The sequence below is a fragment of the Berghia stephanieae genome, chromosome 2 (genome assembly GCF_034508935.2).
Source record: "Berghia stephanieae isolate SIO BIC M18660-M18661 chromosome 2, UCSD_Bste_1.3, whole genome shotgun sequence".
In the NCBI taxonomy this organism is placed as follows: Eukaryota; Metazoa; Mollusca; class Gastropoda; order Nudibranchia; family Aeolidiidae; genus Berghia; species Berghia stephanieae.
This window is the reverse complement of record NC_088361.1, coordinates 114,945,812-114,955,887: the sequence shown is the minus strand read 5'-3', so window position 1 is coordinate 114,955,887 and position 10,076 is coordinate 114,945,812. Positions and strand designations below refer to the sequence as shown.

Below are 10,076 nucleotides of genomic sequence, written 5' to 3'. Positions count from 1 at the left end.
AGAGAGAGAGAGATGTGGGGGGGGGGGGGGGGGGGGTTGGTCTGATTCTTAACAATTGATTTATCAAGCACTGTCCATCAAACTATGTTGATCCTGTCTTTGTTTGTCCCGTCCCTTTTTATTTGTTAATTGCTCTTTTTAATTTTCTTTTCATCCTTAATGATTTCAATTTGTCGTAATCGCTAGCCTCACTATTCAACGACCACCAAAATCTATATGATTTAAATGCTATGAAAACCTATATTTCCCATGTTTCTTATACTTACTTGCTTGTTGCCACTGCTGTGCAGTTTAAGGGTGATGAAAATACCGTATTTATATGTGTATATTATAACATAGGCTGTGAAGAATTTCTACATAAATATATTTTGAAATTTACTTTTTTTTTTTAATGATATGTCATAATCAACCTAAAGGAGTTATGTTTTTTAATCAAATGCGTTGTTCTTATCGGTTTCTTATTGTCACGTTGACAATGATGTTGTTAATATTAATAACAATATAAGTAAGTATTATTATTATTAATAATAATAATAATAATAATATGTAAAATGATTAAGGTGATGATGATGGTGATTGTTATTATTATTATCATTATTCTTATTATTGTTATTATTATTATTATTATTATTATTATTATTATTATTTATTATGATTATTATTATTATGATTTATTATTATTATTATTATTATATTATTATTATTATTATTATTATTATTATTATTATTATTATTATTGTTTCGGTTGTCTTGACATAAAAAGAATGGTTGTCCAATATTAATGTCCGATTATCTGTTACGATGCTTAAATTTGACGCCCTTCTGTGCGGTCTACAAAATGAATATAACAGACAAGTATGTAAAGCTTGGGCCACAAAAAAAAAGACCTTAGATTAACACATAACAACAACCATATCAAATAATATAAATAAGGTAATTAATACAAATGATATGAATATACATTTAAACTCATCGTTGTATTAAACATAATAAAACATTATTGTATAAAAGTTTGGTGATTTTGTTTTTGTTTTGTATATTATAATTATAAGATTCAGGTAGAGTAAGACGAGTGGGTCTGGGTGGGTTCTTGACCTCCCTTAGTGGGCAGAGGTACTTACTGTGTCTTCTATCCCCCTATGTCTGTTTTCCAACTTGCTTTCTGTCTTTGTCTTGGAATAAGATTACTTGGTTTTGTTCTGGCCCTGGCCAGATACCCTGGCTGATAAGGAAACAGTCAGATCTATAGTTAGAATTTTGGGAGATGATATTTTTTTCCTTGTAAATCATCCTTCCGTTATGCAATGCACTGTATTATTTTTGTTTACATGTTATATATATGATTTGTAAATATTTGAGTGTATTCCTCTTAGTGGGGACCTGTGCACGTGTCTCGATGAGACTTTAGGTGATCTCAAACTAAGTACTTTGATAGTGTGCTCTTGGAATCTACACCAATTCCCCTTTGTCTTACCTTGTTTTGAGTGCTTTAATTCTAGAACTTTTTACTATCCAATGTTCTTCCTTTTTACTGGCGCTGATATGACCATAATGAGTTGCAAACGCCGTAAAACCCTGAAAAACAAACAAACATCCCATGGTGGGCAGGAGGTCACGCTGCGTCTTCTATCCCCTATATCTATTGTCAGAGTTGCTTTCTTGGAATGGGATTAAATTAGTCTTGTCCTAGTTCTGGCCGTAGTCCTTAACTGGGAGGGAAACAGTCAAATTTATAATCATAGCTTTGGGAAATGAGTTTTTTCATTGTATATCATCTCTATGTCACGTACTGTTATTTATTATTATAATCTATTTTTAATATACGGTTTATAATCATTATTGGGGACCCTCTTAGTGGGGACCTTTGCTTATATCTGGATGAGATTTTAGGTGATAGTGTGCTCTTGGAATCTTCATATCTGGACGGGGTTCCTGCTTCCCTTAGTGGGCAGGGAGGTACTTACTGTAACTTCTATACCCCTATATATGTTTTCCAACTTGCTTTCCGTCTTTGTCTTGGAATGAGATTACTTGGTTTTGTCCTGGCCCTGGCCGGATACCCTGACTGAGAGGGAAACAGTCAATGTATAGTTTTGGGAGATGATATTTTTTTTTCTTGTAAATCATCTCTCTGTTATGCACTGTATTTTGTTTTGTATACATATTATATATGATTTGTAAACATTTGAGTGTATTCCTTTTAGTAGGGACCTGTGCTTGTGTCTGGATGGGACTTTAGGTGATCTCAAACTAGTGTGCTCTTGGAATCTACATCTGTTTCCTATTTGAACCAATTCTCCTTTGTCTTTGATTTTCTTGGGTGCTTTAATTCTAATTCTAGAACTTTTTACTATCCCATTTTACTGGTGCTGATATGACCTTAATGTGTTTCAAGCACAGTAAAATCCTTCAAAACAAAAACATTATTCCCCCTCCCAATCTTTTGTCATTCTGATCTGACTCGTGTCCTTATTTTGGAATGAGACCATTTGATTTGGATGTCTGGTACTCCCATTAAGGAATGTTTGCCATGCCAGGGCTGGTTGATTATTCCTTTGTCCACAGCCTAAACTTGAGCTTGAGCTTTTACTTTTATATAGCGCAATATCCACTTAATGTGCTCAAAGCGCTTTACAAGGGGTCCCTGACCAACAGCAACATGTAACGTGTAGAACGAGACATAACACCTGTTATGCGATATTACAATTTTTTTCCAACAGAGACAACGCTGTTAACGGCCAGGTGCTCATTTTACACCTGAGTACAGTGAGAGAATGTGAGTAAAGAGCCTTTTCCAAGGACTCAACTCGGTGCAGAGCGTGGTTGGAACTCAGGAACTTCCAATGCGAAAGCGAGTGTCATACCACTAGACCACATAGCCTATGTCTTCTATTCTCCTAAATCATGAAATAAAAATAAGTTTCCCTTTATTCATCTCAAGTGGAACTTTGTCTTGGCCAATCTAAAAAAAAAAGACAGAGATAATCCAGGAGTCAGCCAAAAGGCTGTGTCATGAAGTAAGCAAAAGAGGGGCGAAATTTTTGCTCAAGGAAAAAAAGTAGATGCCCTCATTTTTAGTTAAGGCACTTGGCAGATAATATTAGCAGCCCCCCAACCTTACCCCACTCTCGACTAATGTTTGTTGTTTAGGCTTTTATGGAGCATGCGACACATTTAGATCATTTCAGCACCAGTAAAACAGAAGAAATTGTTTTTGTTTTTGTTTTTGAGGGTTTTACGGCGCTTGCAACACATTAAGGTCATATCAGCGCCAGTAAAAAGGAAGAAACGGCATAGTAAAAAGTTATAGAATTATAATTTAAGTACCCAAGAAAAGGTAAGACAAAAGGGAATTGGTTCAAATAGGAAACAGATGTAGATTCCAAGAGCACACCATCAAAGTACTTAGTTTGAGATCACCTAAAAGTCTCATCCAGACACAAGCACAGGTCCCAACTAAGAGGAATACACTCAAATGTTAACAAATCATATATAATATGTAAATAAAACATAATACAGTACATAACAGAGAGATGATTTACAAGGGAAAAAATATCATCTCCCAAAACATTAACTATACATTCGACTGTTTCCCTCTCAGCCAAGGACTCCGACCAAGGTCAGGACAAAACCAAGCAATCTCACTCCAAGACAAAGACAGAAAGCAATTGGAAAACAGATAAGAGGGGATGGAAGACACAGAAAGTACCTCCCTGTCCACTATGGGAGGTAGGAATCCCCACCCAGTAAAATGGAAGTAAAAGTTAGACAAAGGGGAACGGTTCAAATAGGGGTTCAAAAATATGTAGATACCAAGAGCACACTTTCAGTGTACTTAATTTGAGATCACCTATAAGTCTCATGAGACATAAGCACAGGATCCCACTAAGAGAAATACACTCAAATGTTTACAAACCATTATATTTTAAAAACAAAGTAGAGGCTTGTTTTTGAGATGTTAACAGCACTTGCGACACTGCTGGCTCATTTAAGCACTCATAAGAGTGGATTTTCATTTGTGAATCAGTTGTCATCTAGCTGTCTCATACAAGTTCAAGGGCCTTTTTGTCCAAAAAATAATTGGCATGGCTGTGTTAGAAAGTGGCAGTACCAAAACAGATAAAAACCGAATGTCAGTCATTAAGGCCGGCTACCATGGCAGGTGGCCTCCTTTATACAAGTGACTATAAGTTCGACTGTAGCTATTTTCCCTGTTTCAATCAAATCTGTGCTCATCAAGGCATCGACAGGTGGCAGTATAACAAGACAAGATATTACTGGAAGTGAAACAAATTAACCCTGCTTGAATATGTTCCTGACACAATTACTTGATACTGACATTGAACAGTCTGAAAATAGGATGACACAAGGAATATTCAGATAAAAAAAAGTTAAAATCATCACAGTGCAGTTGTTATTTCATTTTTATTTTAAAAATTTGAATAGATTCCCTATAATACATTTCTAAGCCAGGCATTGGTTGGCAATCAAAAATATTATTTGAAAAAAAAAAAAAAAGAAAGATTTAAAAAACCCTTTCTTTCATACATCATTATCAAACGATAATAATTACCATCCATTTAGGTGTTAAATTATAGAATAAAATTTAATATCAATAGTTTTCTTCATTTCAAAAGACGAATTAAATAATTAATATACTGAAAAGAAATGAATAAGGGAGATATCCTAGTTTAGCACCAATCCACTTAATTATTGATTGTACTAATCAAAACCTTGAACGAAGTACTCTTTTTATGATTATCGTCACAGTCAATGTAAAGAGAGGGTGAGAAAAGAGTGCCATGAACACTGATGGCTGAAGGCTAAGCAGTCACAGATCATTATTAGCCCTGACTGCTCAGCAACTGGATTAGCCTAGCAGGCTTTGGAGTTAGAAAAGCCCCCCCCCCCCCCCCCCCCCCCCCCCCCCCCCCCCTCTATCTCATTTTTGCGGGTTAACACTATCTCCCCAGTCTGTTGATGTGAACTTGTTTAAAATGATTTTTTTTGTCTGATGCTAATGTGGGTATTTCCAAGGCTGTGAAAAACACTTTGATGAAATCCTTTTAGTATCAACCAGATAACAGCTCTGAAAAACTAAATATTTAAAATTGTATTCACAAGTTGAATTTTGCCTTTAATTTTATTTAGAAATTGTAAACTGTTCTCCCCTGCTCCCCCCTTTCCACCCACATAACGACAATGATCAAAATTTAATTATAAAGCACGGAGAAACTGACCAACATCACATCCAGTCCAGGAATCCATTGTTCTCTTGTGCTCTTTAACCCTCTCCTTACCAGCCATTTTCACGATTTTCCCCAAAACTTCAAACCCAACTAAAACAAAAATAGATATTTTATCACTCAGACACAATAGCAGTAGAATTCTGGCGGTACATAAATTCTTTAGCAAAACATGCTCTACAACACACTGTCCATTTTCTTTAAATTTTATGATGGAAAAAAAGAAATTTAAATAATAAAAGTGCTGATTGTATCGTAATGTGACGATTATCCCTTAGTTGGTAAGGAGAGGGTTAAGAGCACTTGGACATAACAATAACCGATGGTTGAATAAATACCAGTGCCTAGTATTGGTATTGAATCATTCAATTGGCACTAAATCAGGGTTAACTATACTATTAATAACAGGCATGACTCCGGCTCCAATGATTATTTTTTTCTCTTCAGCTTTCCATGAAACTCAATTGTTGCCAAATCTGTCTCTGATTTGGCGTCATCAAGAAGGGCCTTTGAAAAAAAAAAGAAATGGAAAAAGAACATTATTAGGCTAAAAATCCAATGCCTGGAAAAACGAAAAATTAAAAAACCCAACTAATTAATAAAATAAAAAGAATTAGAAGCGATGCTAAAGTTGCATAATTATAAAGAGACATTTTTTCACAATATCTGGAGATGTCGTACAACTAATTCTGATACTGCTTACTGAGAACACCACAACAACAGACATGAGACAAGCACAATATGTGACCCTCCGCCTCGAACCGGTATTAAGTCGGGATTTGGAAAACGAAGAAAACCGGTTTTAAAGTGGAAATGGTCAAAATTATCAAATTTCAGTTTTTGGTTGTTTCAGAAACTACAATAATTTTTCTACATGAAAACATAATAATTCAACATAAACATTGACGATAAGTTATATAAATTTCAAGTTTAAAAATGCAACTATCAGTGACACATTCAAAACGAGAGTTGACTTTCTCTCAGAGAGCCACCCTTTCCAAAGCTTAGTAATACCGAGTCTTTTTCTCCACCAATAAGATTTAAGATATCACAGCAAAGGGCGTGTCTTTATCTATCTCAGAGAAAGCATGACTGTTTCCACAATTTCATGGTTCAACCAATAATGAACTTCAAAAACTGTAAACAAGTCTAGGTTTTTCCCTGACAACCTTACAAATGAATGATTCTGATTGGTCAACGCTCATTACATGCGCTGTGGCTGTAAGCCATAATGCTCGGGCGATGCTTCATGACGTCAGCATGCGTGTGTGACATACGTGTGTGTTTGTGCATTTTGATACACACCACGTGCTTTTATATCTGTGTCTAGCTGTATTGGGTAATGATTGAGGTGGGGGTCCTCCTTTGTCCCTCTTTAATTATTCATGAAATTATAGGATATGCTAAGACTTTAATAGGACAACAGTTGCCTAATCTTACACTTACAGAGATTGTTGTAGGATAAATATTTAATTTTAAGTACAAAAGCAGAATAATAGATAGAGCCTTCAACAATTAATGAACTGTAACTAAAAAATGAAATGGATGGATAGATAAACAGACAGAGAGACAAACCTATTAATGGATAAATAGATATGTAGATAGATAGATAGATAGATAGATAGACAGACAGACAGACAGACATATAGATAGATAGATAGATTGATGGATGGATGGATTGATGGATGGATGGATGGATGGGTAGATAGATAGGTGGATAGATAGATAGATAGGTAGATGAAGGGGAGAGAGAGACAAACAGAGAGAGGGGGAGAGAGAGAGGGAGAGAGAGAGAGAGAGAGAGAGAGAGAGAGAGAGAGAGAGAGAAAGAGAGAGATGTTCGTTTTGTCGTGCTTTCTTTGTATACTGAAAGAAAGGGGGGGGGGGGGGGTCTTTTTAGACAACGAACAATGTGGTGGAACGCTAAGGAAAACTTGAGAGATTCAATAACATGTTTTCATGGAAGTCACTACACAATAAGCCCCACCCCTCCTCCTCAAGCTGTTATCTGACTCAAAATGGAAACAATGCAATGATTGATTTGACCAGCCCATTTCTTTAATTGCAATCTCATTGGTCAATATGTTTCCAGTTGATTGACTATGACTTACTTTGTAACAAAATGCTTTCTTTAAACTATCCCTACAATTCTTTGCTCCGCCTCCATCCCTTTCTTCATGTCTACCTCACTCTCTCCGTCTCCCCTTTGTTTCTTTCACACATACAAACACACACACACACACCTACACACACACACACACACACACACACACACACACACACACACTTGTACAGGTTTCAATCTTTATTATATTTCCCTCGCGTCCTCTTAACACAAGCAGTCTCTCTCCCCTCCCCCTCTCGCTCCTCTTTTTCTCTATCTCTCTCTCTCTCTCTCTCTCTCTCTCCCATGTGTGTCTGTTTGTGTGTGTGTGTGTGTGTGTGTGCGTGCGTGTCTGTGTGTGTGTGTGTGTGTGTGTGTGTGTGTGTGTATTTTACTCTCTCATCCTCTCTAATCCTCTTTCTTGATAATTTTTTCCCTGCCCACCCGGCTTCACGTAGTTTCAAAACTGCACTTTCAAATTTCAACCTTCTTTAACTTTTGGCATTTTGAAATCGTATTTTCTCTATTAAATAAGACAAAAAATTCACATTAATAATTCCTATTTCATTGATTCTTTATTTAAATATCAAAAATTCTTGAAAAAGTGAGCAATTGTCGGCGTTTTTTTTTTTTTCCAGTGTTTTATTTGTTTTAAGAACATCTTACATAATAATGAATAACTACAAAAGTAATAATTGAATTGTTTCAAAAATTTGTATGTACATTAGTGAAAGTATAAGCTAAGCTCATGCCAAATTTCACTATTCTCGTCAAATTTTGGATGCCCGTATCTAAGGAGTTATCTTTGCCCATTAATTTAACTGTGCGTGAAAACGGTGCCTCACTTCAAAGTCGATTTTCTTAAAACTTGGTTTTCACACTCTCCCTACTTCAAACGGTCATATCTCGACAATAAATAATCAGAATTATATAAATTTGGTACCAAATTTTAAAGCATAAAATAAGCTGTGATTGGGTACCAAAAACCCAAAATTGAAAAATCCGACTTAATACCGTTTCGAGGCGGAGGGTCACATATCATGAAATATTACTATGTATCTAAAATGCAAAACTTTTATCCCACTTGACATAAATCGTTACTTTCAAATGCCTTAGAACAAATTTGTACACTTCCAAATTGGAAACAGATGGAAACAAAATACTTTTATCAATTTCCCTCTGACAAAAATATGAATCCTGATGATAAAAAAACAACAAAAACAACTAGAGCATTTATATAAAGCAATATCCATTGAACATGCTCAAAGCGCTTTACAACGGGTCGCTAGCCAACAGTAACATTTAACATGTAGGGTGAGACATGACGTTTGTGAGGCAATATTACAATTTTTTCTGATAAAGACAATACTGTTAGCGGCCAGGTACTCGTTTTTCATTTTACATTCGAGTACGGTGAAAGAATGTGAGTAAAGAGCCTTCTCCAATGACTCACTTTGTGCCACTAAGAGAGGGACTCGAACCCAAGACCTCTGATCCAAAGGCAAGTGTCATACCACAAGACCACATAGCTGCACATATCACAACAAAACTAGAATTGGCCCAATTTAAACTTTAAAAAATTGTTAAAACTGATTTTACCAATTTGAATGGCAAACCTGGCCAACCTTTACAGCAGGATTGCCTGAAGCCAGGAACTGTAAAAGTATTGATCAAAAAAATTAATATAGCACCTTCACTGCACTGACGACCAAAATATGATGACTAAAGACAAAAAAATTGAACCTAAAATATTTAACATAAATGTTGTCCTTGAAGCCTCTTTAAACATTATTTGATCTATTCCTTAGAAGCTTGTGATGAGAAAGATATGAAAAAAAATCTAAATAAATATATATTTATTTTAAAACACATGTTTCTTGCTGTACCTCTATAAGATCCAAATCAGATTGTTTTGTAGAGTCCCAGAGTAAAACCATCAATGCTTTTCTGGCCAGAGACTTGCAGTTTTCTACATCTGCTCGACCTGAGCTAAGATCTAGTGCTGTGGCAAAATGTCGCTTGGCATGGCTTGCAAAGTGTAGGAGTATAAAAAAAAAATATAATGAATGAATAAATATTATGCACATCCATATAACGTATTTTTAGTTTGCATAATGCTCAATGCATCTTAACTTGCAAAATTAAATCTACAAGTAAGTCATTTGAATAATTGAAAAATTTAGATTTTGTACAATATATAAACATCTGTTAGATGTCCTTTTCCCACTGGTCTGTCAATATTTACAGGGCCTGTTATCTCTCCCCAGTTGAATGGGTGCATTGCCCATATTTGCTCATTGTTATCATTACAATTACTCAGGGGTGGGATTCCCAAAGACGAATTAAAGAGGATAATTTGCCTTCAGATACAATTTCATAGGAAATTTTTTGCGGAGAGTGCAATAATCATGACTTAAAGTGAGAGACAAAAACGCCAGAACTGACCAGGATTAGATTACTCTGCTTACATGGCTCTGCTTTGTGACATTAGTAAATGAAATGAGGTTATACTGTGTGTCGGCACTTAAGTGGTTCCATTTTTACCCTTCAACGATATTCCCCAAGTCCTTTCCGAGGACCAAATACACAATCAATTATATCCAAGGATCAAAAGATGATTTTTGCGGAACTCCATGGATCTGAGCAAGATTCCACCCCTGAATTACTGTCACTCTGCTTTAACTAAAGCTGCTAATCTAAAACAAAAAACAACAAACAAACCATGT

General features: G+C 35.6%; 1 protein-coding gene across 1 annotated transcript in view; it reads right to left on the bottom strand.

Moving 5' to 3' along the window:
* Positions 1–5,001: 5,001 nt before the first annotated feature.
* The window catches only part of LOC144966312 (tetratricopeptide repeat protein 37-like), a 56,891-nt gene continuing 51,816 nt past the window's right edge, over positions 5,002–10,076 (bottom strand). The window contains exons 43-44 of the mRNA XM_078902549.1: positions 9,237–9,378; positions 5,002–5,753 (exon numbers count right to left, since the gene is read on the bottom strand). Of these exons, the coding sequence (XP_078758675.1) occupies positions 5,676–5,753; positions 9,237–9,378 (220 nt within the window). The 3' untranslated portion in view covers positions 5,002–5,675. The remainder of the gene's footprint in view (positions 5,754–9,236; positions 9,379–10,076) is intronic.